A 15,238-nucleotide genomic window follows, 5' to 3' on the forward strand; every position below is an offset into this window, starting at 1 on the left:
CTGTCCTCAATAGTTCTAACAATTTGTCTTTTTCCCTTAACCCTAAGCAGGACTTCCTCATTGCTAATTCCATCCCTCCAGCTAATTTTCTCCATCTTTCTCCAGTACCACATTCCAAAGGCTCTAAGTTTATCCATTTTCTTCTGAGTTAATGTCCACGTCTCGTCACGTCTGCATACAAAGCTATACTCCAGATATAGGTTTTGATAAGCCGCTTTCTAATATCTTTTGTAATCTTAGCCTGTAAAAGGTGTTTTTTGTTGTTGAAGGCTTGTTTGGCCATGGCTATTCTCGTGACTACACCCGGAGTACTGAACCAATTTTGGTAAAATTTCTGTAAGTACATGTAGCACTGAAAATTTTGCTGAGCTAATATTGAAGTATTGATATAGTATATGAGGGTTGAGCGCTGTTGTCTGAGATGCAGGTTTTATAACGTAATTCAGACGCAGATGTTTAAGCTGATCCAAATATACAAGTGAATCCGCCAAACAGGTCCGCCTAGTGTGGGGCCCATTGTATCTTGTATTTGTAACTTTGTGTTTTATGTCAAATAATAATAATAAAAAAAAAAATTATTTTAGATAAAAAATACAATCGAATAGAGAACCTCCGCCTTTTTTAAGTCGGTTGATAATTAGTTCTTTCATCATCATCAGCATTTCATTTCTGAACATAGATTTCTTCCAAGGCACACCTTTGGGTTCATCACTTCCAGTTCTTACCCAGTTAATTGACTTCTATCAAATTGTTACCTAAGTTTTTTATACCATTAACGTGACAAACAAGCTAACGGCCCACCTGATGGTAAGAGGGTATCGTAGCCTATAAATGCCTGCAATACTAGGAGTATTACACACGCGTTGCCGACCCTGAAGAAACCTCTTTACCCCCCTTTTGAAAAACCATAAGAAGAATACAGGGTCACAACTATACCGTTAGCATCATTGTGAAATAATGTTTCACATTTACCTATTTGTATTAAAAGATCGTTATATAGTATGTAGATGTTATATTAATTTTGTATTACTATATGCCTTGTTAGCAGCATATAACATATTAACATGCGAAAAACCCGTTATTATCTATAGAAAGTGATACATAACACTTCCCTTAAACGGTGTCTTAACATGACATCATAACCTCAATAAGAAACTAACTAACTAACGCCAATAAAGCCACAATCAGTTTTCAAAACGCACTCCGCCATAATTAAAAAGCAAAATTATTCCACCCCGTGTGATTAACAACACACCCCCGCGACTTACCACTCACCACCCCTTGTACCACCCCATTTCTTCATACTATGGTCAGTAGATTCAGAACTGCCTTGTAAGCCATGCCGTAGCCCTAGAAACTGAACGCAAAACAAAAATAAACAATATCTTTTTTATTTTTTTAAAAATCGAATGCATACATAGTGTCAGTTAACGTTTTAAATTCTATAATTAATTCCGTGTAAAGTGCAGTGTCAAAGACTGGCCGAAAAGAATTTTTCTTAGTGGTTTGTTGTGCTAATTCTTATAATGGCCGACAAGCTGAAATATAACCTTCACGTGCTGAAGCCAACTTTTTTCACGGGCTAAACGTTATTTCTTAATCCACATAAATTTCCTTGAGTCGCGTGATGTTTTTAGTGTTAAATAATCAGTACTAGACTTTTGTTTTTTAAAATGACAGCTAAGCTAAGGAAATTTCGCGCCAAAAAAACAATCATGGTGGATATGGTATCGGTTATTTATTATGTGTTCAAAATTAAATTGAAATGACGACGTCTGAACGGTGTACAGTGAGTTGAGACAATTCAGCGAAAATGTGAAATTTTGTGACTATTTACAAATTGTTGGATCTTCCAAAATATTAACTGTGTGTGTTGTGTTTATGTTATTTTGGCTGTGACATTGTCTTCTGAAGGTTTGTATTCATTCGAAATAAAAAACTTAGATAAAGTATGGTGAACTGAGACTCCCCAAATGTACCTATTTCTCTATCTGAGTCGTCTATACACATACTCAATACGAATTTAATGTGCTTACTGTGTTTTTCATTTCCGACAATTGCTGACAATAAAAAATAAATATAAGTTTTAAAAATAATATATTTGGGTTAATTAAATGACCGTAGATAGAGAAAAAAATATATAATACATAGACATATTACCATGCGTAATAAACTGAAATGATTTCCTTAATTTGTCCTACAATACTGAATGTTAACCTAAAAGAAGATAAAATATCTATAATTCAACATCTTCTTTTTATATCTCCAGGAAATACAATTGTGATGTTAAATTATCTTCATTCTTGTTTCGTCTTTTTTCATGTCTCGACTTTATTAACCGACACGTCGGTTTCAGAAACTTCTGACCCTTCCTCGGATGGTGTTTTTTATGAATCTTAAAATGACAAACTAACTATAGCCCACCTGATGAGAAGTGGTAACCGTCGCCTCCAGACAAGTATTAAGAGCATCAAATAATAAAAGATTGTGTCCCACTAAGAAATCAACTTCAAATGTGACATAACCAGTTATTTTAACCTAAAAACTAAACTACTTAACAGGTTTTGATAAAATTTCTACGGGATCAATCTGAAAGTATAACCTTTCAGACAAAAAATAATTTTTCAAACCAGTTTATAACTGACGAAGTTATGGGGTAACAAACATAAAAATATCGATACGTACGTGTAATTGTTTATCTGCAGCAATTTTAAATTTTTTCGCCGCATAATTACATTTCTGTTTTGCAAAAGGTTGACTGGCAGAGAATGCTATATAGTATTAAGTCCGCTTCTTGTACCAGACATTTTTTTTTGTACTGTGGTCAATAAAGAATAAATAAATAAATAAGAAAAAATACAACTCAATTTTTTTTTATACAACTTAGAATGGCAAACAAGCTGACGTCCCACTTGATGGAAAGCGGCAACCGCCGCCTATAGACATGAGCAGACCATGGACACAACAGATTACACTCCTTCGCCCATGATACCCCCATGCGCTGCCACTCCCGAGGACCCAAGCGTCACTCCTCTGTACCCAGTAAATTGAGAAATTAATAACTGAGAGAACCTCCTTTTAGAAGTCGATTGAAAATACTCTGTGACGTCTACAATACAGCTCATGGATGGCCATTCCTAAGAATTATGGTGTTATGTCTTGGTACCCTAAATTTTCATATAATTTTTTCTTAAACACTTCCCATGTACAGATAATAACTAGACCAAGTTACAACTTTATTATATTAGTAAAAGACTTGCTTCACGCTACATTTCTTGCAGGGCACCAGAGGGAGACTTTGTACAAAAGTCTTTTGTTTGGGTACCTCTGTCTCATTTGTGTTTCAACCGTGAAGCAGTTGTGTTTACATGGTTGTGTTTCGGTTTGAAGGATGGGATATGGCGTGAATTTACTGGGTACAGAGGAATAACATCTGAGTCCTCAGGAATGGCAACGTTCTCTGTTATGTCCATGGTACTGCTCATGTTTATAGGCGACTTGTTTGTCATTCTAAGTTGTATAAAAAATATATATACAATATTGTAATACCAATAAAGTAACGATAGACATCAAAGGTGATGATAATGATGATGATGGTGATAAACTACTTTTACAATTTTTTCAAAAGAGATTCATAAGCATTTCTTTGTACAATAATCTAATAAAAAGTAACTCTAATTATAATATATATATATATATATATATATATATATATATATATATATATATATATATATATATATATATATATGTATATTTTTTAATTGAATTCACTTATAATCGTATTTTCTGATATTGCTCACAACTTGGGTTACATGTTTATTTTTATTATTTACTTCATTTTCTCGCACTGTATAACTATGTCAAAGTAAATGCTGTGAATACCTATAACAGGCGTGTATATACTACTGTATTATACTATACTGTATTGTATTTAATGTTTGTTATATATGTTACAATGCAATATGCTGTTGGTGTTCCTTTAAATAAATAAATAAATAAATTTGTTAGATACTTGTATAAAGAATGGATACCATATTCGTTCTATTTTATTACTAGATAAACAAATATAAGCTAGCCAATTTCGAAGGGTTAACTTTAAGCGAGCGGTCATCGCGTAAACCAATAAATCTTCAATAAATAATGACTAATATCCGTAAAAAGTCGAGTGAATACACTAGTACATTTGGAAATTAATCTCACATATTACACCTACATGATGATTAATGGTGCCCCTTCAATATAATGGAGTGAGTGAAACAGCGAGGCAATTTCATTACCGGAGAACCCGGTATCTGATGGGGTGAACACGTCGACGGTTTCAGGAACATTTTTGAACAGGAAATGAATATAAAACCTTCGATTTTAATAAAATTAGCACGGTGTAACCCTGAAAGTTACGCCCTTTTTAACCGACTTAAAAAAGAAGAGGTTCTGGATTGTAAACCTTCCGGTTATCTACCTGGTTTCTTACCCAATCTTAACAATCCATTAATATCGGAGAGGGTAGGAGGGTTGCATTATTGGGAGTTCAGCAGACTTTTGCCTAGTAACATATCCATTCTACCAGGGTGAGAAGGGACTGTTAGTAACGGGGTCTAACTCTCCCCTTGCTAGTAATATACCCTATCAGGTCGACCTCCATGCGGTTCCCACTGAAAACCATCTTGGTCCAAATATTTATACCAGAGGAAGACTTTGTACAAATCCGTTTGCTTGGGCACCTCTGTCCCACTCGTGTTTCTACCGTGAAGCAGTTATGTGTGCATGGTGTTGAAGGTTGAGATATGGCAGTGAATTTACAGGGTACAGAAGAATAACACCTGAGTCCTCAGGAATGGCAACGCATGAGGGGTATCATGGGCGAAACAGTATACTCTGTTATGTCCATGGTACTGCTGATGTATAGACATCAGCAGTACCATGGACATAACCGTAACATGGTAACCGTCGTCTATAGAGGCAACAGTTATCACTTTCCATCAGATAGACCGTCAGCTTGCTTGCCATTCTAAGTTGCATAAAAAAAATATAATAATGAGTAGGGATATATATTTACATTATTGCTCTCGACCCAAAGGTTGTCTGGAAGAGATCGCTTCTACTGATAATATCGCTCATTGTTTTCTCACTGTGGTCATTTCTTGTAATTGTTTGTATTTATAACAATTTTACTATTGTAATCTTTTAGAAGAAACAATAAAGAGTATCTTATCTATCTATATACCACGGACAGAGATACATAAATGCTTGAAATTTATAACAACCCTCTTTTCATCGAATGTTAATAATATCACAATACGCATAGTCCACATTGAATTTGTGATTTGTTTGTTAGTTCATTGACACCAAGTTGCTGACTCAGTCCTACAAACCACTTAGCTACTGAGAATTGAAAGTAATTTACATAAACTTGAACAAAACTGTAATGTCAAATAGTCATTTGTCCAAATCATATACATCATCATTCTAGGCTTTAAATGTCCACTACGGAACATAAGCCCTCCCCTTGGGGGGTTTTGCCAGTAGTTTTTTAATGGGTGACAATGGAATGGTAACCCCATCCGCGCTATCGGTATACACCGGCGGGGCACCAGTGAAGGATGATAGGTGAGCATGAAGCAGGTCAGTTAGCCCATCGTGACGAATTCAATAAGAATTGTTCACGATGGTTTTCAGGGGGAACCACGTGGAGGTCGACCTAATAGGGCATATTGCTAGCAATGGGGCTGTCAAACTCCATTGCTAACAATCCCTTTCCCCCCGTTTTGCCAGTAGTTGCCACGCTTTACAATTTGACTGGCAACCGCAGTTAGGGTTTGAAGACGTTTTAAGAGGAACGCTGTTGCCCATCCCTTGCTTAGTTACCTCTTACGACACCCAGGGGAAAGGATGGGGCGACCTCTTCGATGCCGGTACGGCAATCACATATATATGTATATCGAAGATCGAATTGTATATACAATTTTTGAGCAATTTTCAATATTTATTTTTAAGCGGACGAAATAGCGGGGCAGAAACTATAATATTTTCTATGATTATAGCTATTAGAATCGCCAGAGTGTTATGTGAATTGAATAGCACTATGGCAAGGACGAGCCAGCGTGTCCTTGGGTCAGTTTCCTTAAATACGTTTATTGTTATCGAGCCCAAATCTTACCCTGATCTATGTCAAGGTTGCTACGTTGGTGGACGACGCAGTAACGTACGGCCATCGTAAGGCTGTCAATGATCTGGGAGTGCTTTATTATAATTATTTAGAAACTAGCAATCCGTCCTAGCTTCATACGGGTAATAGAGTATATTTACTAGAGAGAGGCTTTGTACAAAAATCGTTTGCTTGGGTACCTCTGTCTTATTCGAGTTTGTAATGAGAAGCAGTTGTATTTGCATGGCTGTGTTTCGGATTGAAGGGTGGGATATGGCGTGAATTTACAGGGTACATAGGCATAACACCTGAGTCCTCAGGAATGGCAACGCATGGGGGTATCATAGGTGAAACAGTATACCCTGTTATGTCCACGGTATTGCTCATGTCTATAGGTGATGGTTGCCATTTTCCATCAGGTGGGCCGTCAGCTTGTTTGCCATTCTAAGTTGCTAAAAAAAATATATGATTACATTTTTTTTTATACAACTTAAAATGGCAAACAAGCTGACGGCCCACCTGATGGAAAGTGGTAATCGTCGCCTATAGACATAAGCTGTACCATGGACATAACAGAGTATACTGTTTCGTCCATGATACCCCCCATGCGTAGCCACTCCTGAGGACTCAGGTGTTATTCCTCCGTACCCAGTAAATTCACGCCATATCCCACCCTTCAAACCGAAACATAGCCATGCAAACACAACTACTTTACGGTTGAAACATGAATGGGACAGAGGTACCCAAGCAATCGACTTTTGTACAAAGTCTCCCTCTGGTGGTTTTGTACGTGAAAACTAAGTAAGTAGGCACAAGCCGAGAAAAATTGTATATTCATAAGTGGCTTTTCCGTTTGCCCTTATTAGTTCCTTGTTACTGTACTGTACTGTAAATATAGTGGCCCGAACATCGCCAAGGTCACATTTAATGTTAATAATTTATTAGCAGTAATTTAATTATTGTAATTTTGAAGGATTTATACTATTTGTCATACCAGATTAAGACTGTACAAAAGTCATCGGGATGTGAACTTCATAAGAGGGAGACTTTGTACAAAAGTCGATTGCTTGGGTACCTCTGTACCATTCGTGTTTCAACCGTGCAGCAGTTGTGTTTGCATGGCTGTGTTTCAGTTTGAAGGGAGGGATATGGCGTGAATTTACAGGGTACACAGGAATTACACCCGAGTCCTCAGTAATGGCAACGCATGGGGGTTATCATGGGCGAAACAGTAAACTGTGTTATGTCCATACTAACTATCCACTGCTGTATATGACCTATATCCTCTTATTGGTAGGTTTTGTTAGTGGTTGCCACGCTTGATTTTTTTTATATCTGAAAGGTTATTCTTTCGTATAGCTACATACATGTAAACATAAAAAAAAAAACCATTAAATCTTGTTTTTTTTTTTATTTTATTTGTTAATTTTACACTTTATTGCACCAAGTAAAAAGAAAAATAACAAATACAGTAAATATTAATGAGAAGTGATACAAAAGGCGGTCTTATTGCTAAGCAATGTTTTTTTTTTTAAATTTTATTTTTATTTTGTTCTTATTTATATCGTGAGAACATTCATATCATAGTTTGATACCGCTCGAAAAGACTGTCATTTTTAACTGACGTCAAAAAAGGAGGAGGTTATTGAATCGATTACATTTACTTTTATTTGTTACCTTATAACGTCGTCATTTATAAATCCATTTGGAAAATTCTTTTTTTTTTATATGAAAAGATACACTTTCAAATTGGTCCCATAGAAAATTTATTTTTTGAATTTATAATTTGGTTTTGCAAACAGAATAACCGACTTAGCCACGATTGAAGTTGGTGATAATTTTTTATTTGTGCAAACAAAATCTTTAATTATTTTAAAACAACGTTGTAAGCATGTTTCATTCTGCAAGTTCAAGGCAAAACTATATTCAGCAAGTTACTTATAACTGTGATAGACGAGTGACAACCACGGTTCCGTATGCGGAAGGCCGTTTATATTTTAGCATGTAAATTAGTTTGGCGAACCAATCCCCTATATTTTGTTTAAACATAATTGACTATAATTATAGGTCATAATTTGATATTTAATTATATATAATAGTCATTTGCCATGTGGTCCCGGCATAGAATGGACCACCCTTTTCTTTCCCGTGGATCTCGTATGAAACTACTAGGGGAATGATGAAATATGATCGAATGATGGGCGGTAGCATCCTTCTTAAAACATTATCAAACGCCTAACTACGGTTGCCACCCGCCTATAACTAAGATTAAACATCCCTTATGGGGGAGGCCTATGTTCAGCAGTGGACAGTTAACGACTGACATGATGATGATGATGAAGTCATTTTATGTTAATTCAGTTTTAACTGGTGTTCACTAGTACCTACAATTATTCAGTTATTTAATTTATTTATTTAATTATTTATACCATTATAACAATATATATATATATATATAATAAAGTGATTATTTCTTGTAATTGTTTATATTTATAATAAGTTTGCTATTGTAATCTTTTGGAGGAAACAATAAAGAGTATCTATCTATCTATCTATTTATAATTAAAAAAAAATAACAACAATTTTTACTGCATAAAATTTTTTAAATTTCTTTTTTTACCCTTGTCATTCACTACTATTTTTTTTTTATTTGAACTATTACTTCCGTTCCTATGTTTTAATGCGACAGCCATCATATCTTTGTTATAGTAACTATCTTATACATTTATTTATTCTTTATTGCACAATAAAACTTTGTACAAGTGGCGAGCTTAATGCCATATGGCATTCTCTACCAGCTAACGATTAGGTGAAAACAGAAAGCGTATGAAGGGCAGATGTGGTGAAAAATACGTGACATAATTAAAGTAACATATTGAAATAAATATACATAATAATACATAAGAAATACACATATAATACATAAACTTTAGTCTTATTATATATATGGATATACTAAGATATCTGATACATATATATTAAAACAACGATACACATTATGAGATATAGTAACTATTGAGTAACCTGTAACTAGAGCTGGTTTTGTTAACTCAACAAATAATTAAAAAGTCTTCTTTTAAAAGTATGCTTACTGGATGCTCTGCGAAGATCTACAGGGATTCATATGATGGGAAAGTCCTTGTCACCCCATTGTCAAACTTGCAATACCATCGATGATGTGCATCATATTCTATTAGAGTGTCGTATTAACACGAAGGAAAGAGAAGATTTCATGCGCCAATTTAACTTAAATAAATTGAATGTTGGTCTTATTCAATCTATGTTAGCTGAACTTAAACCAGAAATTTTTGAACATCTCTGTAAATTATAGATGCCCATTAATTCTTCTCTTTCCGCGTCTACGGAAAGTAGATAAAGTTTTGTTTGAGAAATCAGTTCAGGGTACAATAAGACTGATATACCTGAAGAAGGTAAAAGGCCTTAAAATAATATTAAAAAAAAAAACTGTGTGTGTTTTTTTTTTATTTTTTCATTTACTATTATTAATTAGCTTTACTTATGTTTGAAGTACTTCCATCGTCTGTCCTTACATGTTAATGACATACAAGTTATTATTTTTTTTTCCACTAATGTTTTAGATACTTTATTTTATTATTCAAGACCTCATTATCACGTTGGCTTTAAGCTAATGTTATGGATTGTGTACAGTACGCCCATATTTGTCCAAATATGTGTATCCAAATATGTGGCAAACGAATCTATCGATAGATACTTAATCGCTACCGCATGTTTAAGATAGAACAGGACAACAATATCTAGACTTTTTTCATCCTCATGTGCAAGAGTTAAACCGTCTAACTACTTGGGTATCTCTGACCTATCTGTATTTTTATCGCAAAGCAATTTGTTTTTTGTTTGGGGGGGGGGGGAGGAAATTTTTAGTAGTAGTATGGCATCCTGTAAGGTTGACCTTGTAACAATTGTGATTCCTGGTCAATTCGTCACGATAGGTCAACTTACCTGAATTCATCCTCATCTATCATCCTTCACTGGTACCTCTCAAGAGTATACCAGTAACATAAATTAGGTTACCATTCCATATTCAAATTATTATAAAAGTTTGCATGCCTGCATTTCTTTTTTATTCTTTCCAACTTCATCACAGACCCATTTTAAATATTAGTCTGGAATTATAATTAATCTGTGAAACATTGTTTAAAAAAATTCCCGTGTCAAGTATTAATAAATATGGCTACTAAGTTAAAATTCAGCACTGGTAGAAACATTTTAATTTTATACCAGGGAAAAAAATTTTCCGCTTCATACGAAATGACGCGGTATTACAATATAACCTAGAAATAAAGTTTTCTATTAGAATTCTTGCGCCAGGTACGCGCCACACTGCTGTGCTATGTTTTTACTTAGCTATATTTTTAATCCCCATAGCAAAAAGAGTGATGTCATTTTAAAGTCTCTTCTGTGTATCATCTGTATCATCGAAGCTCCATATAATATAATTACGTCCAGTACCAATATCTGAGGTTATTTATTATTATTGAAAAAGGGGTTTTTTGTAAGGCAGAAAAGCCTGTGACACTACGACCTTTCCATGATCTTTTGTGCTCGCCCTTTTTTTAAATTTTGCTGCTAAAACCTAGCAGTGACAGGAATTTTAAGATGTTTTTGTAGTAATGTTTTTTATCTCCTCAGGATATAAAATGTACATTCCAAAGGAGATATATGATATGAATGGCCTATAGCCACAACTTAAGTGCTGTGGGGTTTCTTTCTCATTGTAAGAAAATCTGCAAACACTTTTTGGGCATAAGCCTGATTGGGCCATTTGCTTGTTTAGTTTGTAGTGTTGTTCATGCCTATAGGCTACGGTTACCACTTCCCATCAGGCTAGCCCTTAGCTTGTTTGACATTCCAAGATGTATATTAAAAAAATAATGACTAAAAAGTTAGCTTTCAGTTTGCAACCGCCCTGAGCCAGGGGCTCGAGAAATGCGCCGTTCCTTATGTTTTTAGGTTATTTTATATTGTAATTACCAATGGCGTGGTTGTAATCAGGTTGTTAGGCATACACGAGGCAAGGGCCTTGTATAGCAATGTTAATGAGCACTATTTGGACTGTTCATCATTGTGAACCAATCACAAAAAGAAGATATTATTTTATCATATTTTATAAACTTTTATGTGAAACGAACTAACAGATTCCAGGCAATCAATTGATATACAATTATAAAAGTCGTCTGCTTGGGTACCTCTGTCCCATTCGTGTTTCTGCCACGAAGTTGTGTTTGCATGGCCGTGTTTCGATTTGAGGTATGGGTAAGGGTGAGATATGGCAGTGAATTTACAGGGTACAGAGACATAACACTCTAGTCCTCAGCAATGGCAACACATTGGTTGTATCATGGGCGAAACAATATACTCTATTATGTCTATGGTACTGCTCGTCATTAGGTGACAGTTAACACTTTCCATCAGGTGGGTCGCTAGCTATTAGGTCAACATCTGCGCGATTCCCTCTGGAAACCATCTTGGTTAATTATTGTGGAATTCGTCACGATGGGCTAACTAGCCTGCTTTCATCCTCACCTATCATCTCTCCCTTGTGCCCTACGTATACCGATAGTGCAGGCGGGGTTACCATTCCACTATCATCTGTAAAAAAAAACAAAATTGACTCATCCATGACTCGACCCTGAAACCTAATTTATAGACATCAACAGCGCCACTAAGCCATCAAATATAAACAGTATGTTTACGTTTGTCGATGATTTAAAAATCGAAATTAATATATTCATCGCCTTTCTGATTACATTTACGTATTTAATACAAATAAACATGGCTTAAGACGCGTTTTATTTATAAAATGCTATTATCGGTATAGTAATTATAGTTTGTGTAATAAATCTAATGCAACATTTTCCAACTTCGATATGTTTTCGCAAGATACCTTCGACAATTACTGAACTGTTTTTTCAAAAATTTCAAAGTTCCTTTTATAAGTAACTGTATTTTTTTGTATGTAACGTATTGAGATGCGACTAGGATGTATCGTTTGACCAGAATGAGACATGATTTACGTATTTTCTCATCCCAAATAAGTGTATACCAAATTCATAATTTATTATTACAAATTATCGACTGTGTAGGTCCCAGCATAGAATAGGCCACCCCATCCTTTCTCGTGGGTGTCGTAAGAGGCGACCTCTGCGAGGGATGACCTCTGCGGTCTATAAGTCATGGTAGAGGTGCCTAATGTCCATGGGGAAAGGGATTGTTAGTAATGGGGCGTAAAAGTTTTATTGCTAGCAATGAATCGCTTCAGGTCGACACGTCCACGCAGTTCCCCATGAAAACTATGGGGATTGATTTTTGTGAAATTCCTCAGGATGAACCAACTGACCAGCTTTCGTCTTCACTTGTCATCTCTCACTGATACTCTATCAGTGTATACCAATAGCGTAGGGTTACCATTCTACTTTCATCCATAATAAAACTACATCTGCCACTAAGCCACGATACATGGAAAACCTAAATTAACGTATTTATTTTTCTATCTTTACAGTTAGAAACTCCAATCGAAAAATGAGAAGATAACACAAAAATGGCCTTGAAGTTGAAATATAAAGATGAGCATGGCATACTACACATCAACATGAGTCCGTCCAACACACCACAAGTCGAGTCCAACGCCCAACCCTCGGAAGACCAGCGCAACGATATAACCGATCCAAAATTCGATACAATCAACAATCGGTTCGCGCAATACGATTTATTCGGGGGCAAATACGATACAGATGGTGGGGAAACACCGCGATCGCTCTTCCGAAGCCGCTACAATAGCATAGAAGAGGAACTTGCCAATACGCCGTACGCATTTGCAACGGAACGCTCGTTGCGTTTAAACAACTTGTTGGATATAACTATACAATCGCGTCTCGACGAGCCGTCCCCGTCCAAAGACATAGAGGACGACCGGTACTTCAATCGGAGCGAGTTATTCGGACCCCAAATCGATTTTAAAAGCTCGATCAAAACATCGGACGAGGACGAAACTCCTGCGTTTACTGTGACGCAATTAATTCACGCGCAGGACAGATATTTCGATTTGTCCTCGCGCCAATCGAGTAGTGTTGTAGAGAGTCCAAAGGATAAAGTGAGTTTTGAAGTGAAAAGTGTTGGTTCCGGGAAGGAGAGGACTGTCAGGGTTGTTGGTAAAGGTGGAGAAAGTGAGAAAGATGAGGCGTTCAGGGTGCTATCCGGGGGCGCTGTGAGGACGGTGCCCGCGAAACCGGCGTCGGCGACGCAACCGTGAGTTTTTTTTTGTTAACTTTAACCTTTAGAAAGAGTACTGTCGAATTTCTTTGGAACTTCCCTGTGAAACATGATCCATGGATGTTTCTAATATCAACATTGCAAATAATGGTAGTCTTGGAAATTAACTAATAAAAATGTTTTTTTAATAAAATTCTTTTTCAATACAAATAATCTATTTTTGGTGAAAAAAAATCTTTTAAAAGTTAAAAAAAAAGCATATAATCTGTAGTTAGTTTTGATTTTTCAATTAGAAAACTATAAAAAAAAATATTTATTTATTTATTTAACTCTTTAATTGTAAATTTACCAGAATTGTTGTAGGATTTTTAACATGTATGGAAACATTTTGATATTTAAATAAAATATAATCGAACTGAGAACTAAATTATCAAACCAAACAATGTACGATACGAAACAAAAGTCAACGAAATTAAATTAGTTGCATATATTTACATAAATATGTAGTACACGTTACTTTCAAAATTACTAATTCAGGAAATGAAAAAATAATACGCATTATATAAATATTCTTAAAATAGATTCTCTTAAATTTATATACAATTAACTGAAGCCCGCGGCTTTGCATGCATGTTTCCCTTTTGTATTGAAATTGTCAAAAATCCTTTCTCATCGAATTTACTTTATAAAATAAATCTACATTTCGACTTTAAGCTTTCTAAACTTAGCAATTTTGGTTGTCCATTGTTAGTCAGTCAGCATAAACGATTATGAAAATTAATTAAAAATTTTATTCTTAATATAATTAAGTACTAAATGGCTATCCAAGTGAATACGCAAAGGTAGTAAGTTTGAATTCTCGAAAAAATATTTTTAGACGTGAAAAAATGACACCTTATAAAGTTTAATAACAGCAACTAACGACTTTATCCGCATATAATGTTGTCGTCATCCCTACCCTTATCCCAATCATTTGTGGTCGGCGTAATATGATTTTATCCATATTACAAAAAGATTTGGATTTTAGTTTTACGACCGGCCACCTGCCTGACGTCAACACTCTTTGGGAATATGCTCATTATCAAATAAAATATATATAACAGCAGTACCAGATCCGACACATGAACACGTGAACATTTGCTGAAATGCCAAAAATTACCAAGGAAACTCGTAAATTTTATTTATTACGAATTAAAAGTTAACGAAACGTCACTCCGGAGATGTAAGTAATGCGTTTTTTTTTTATGGATGAAAATGGTATGGTAACCCCGCCTGCGCTAACGGGATACGCTGGCGGAGCACCAGTGAGGGGTGATAGATGAGAATGAAAACAGGCCAGTTAGCCCATCATGATGAATTCATCTGGAATTAACCATGATAGTTTCCAGGGAGATCTGCGAGGAGGTCGACTTGGTTGGGTATATTGCTAGCAATGGGATTCTCAGTCTCCATTACTAGCAATCCCTTTCCCCCCTAAGTAATGAGTTTACTTACCCACTGCTCTTCGATATCCCGAATGACTGTAATAATAACAGTGAAACCATACGATATGGTACTGTATTATGGTTATTTACCATATCTAGCGATGGTGCTTAACACCCTATTTCACCATGCAAATATTCGTCGAAATTCTCATCAATAATTTCAAAAATATCAATTTTAAGAGAAAATGTTGTATCACACTTTTTATGTTATTATCAACAGAATAATACTGTATTCGGCTCAATTCACTTGTTATTTATTAGTCAATATTTTATCAAAATAAATAGAAAGCTATATGTTTCATAATTTTTTTTTAATATCACATAGGTAGCAAACAAGCATACAGCCCGTCTGATG

General features: G+C 35.3%; 1 protein-coding gene across 1 annotated transcript in view; it reads left to right on the top strand.

Moving 5' to 3' along the window:
- The first annotated feature begins 1,377 nt into the window (after positions 1-1,377).
- The window catches only part of LOC116413495 (protein stum), an 81,837-nt gene continuing 67,976 nt past the window's right edge, over positions 1,378-15,238 (top strand). Inside the window, exons 1-2 of the mRNA XM_052891962.1 lie at positions 1,378-1,914; positions 12,690-13,435. Of these exons, the coding sequence (XP_052747922.1) occupies positions 12,729-13,435 (707 nt within the window). The 5' untranslated portion in view covers positions 1,378-1,914; positions 12,690-12,728. The remainder of the gene's footprint in view (positions 1,915-12,689; positions 13,436-15,238) is intronic.

This window comes from Galleria mellonella, unplaced genomic scaffold (assembly GCF_026898425.1).
Source record: "Galleria mellonella isolate WM207_F2 unplaced genomic scaffold, CSIRO_AGI_GalMel_v1 utg146, whole genome shotgun sequence".
Classification (NCBI taxonomy): Eukaryota; Metazoa; Arthropoda; class Insecta; order Lepidoptera; family Pyralidae; genus Galleria; species Galleria mellonella.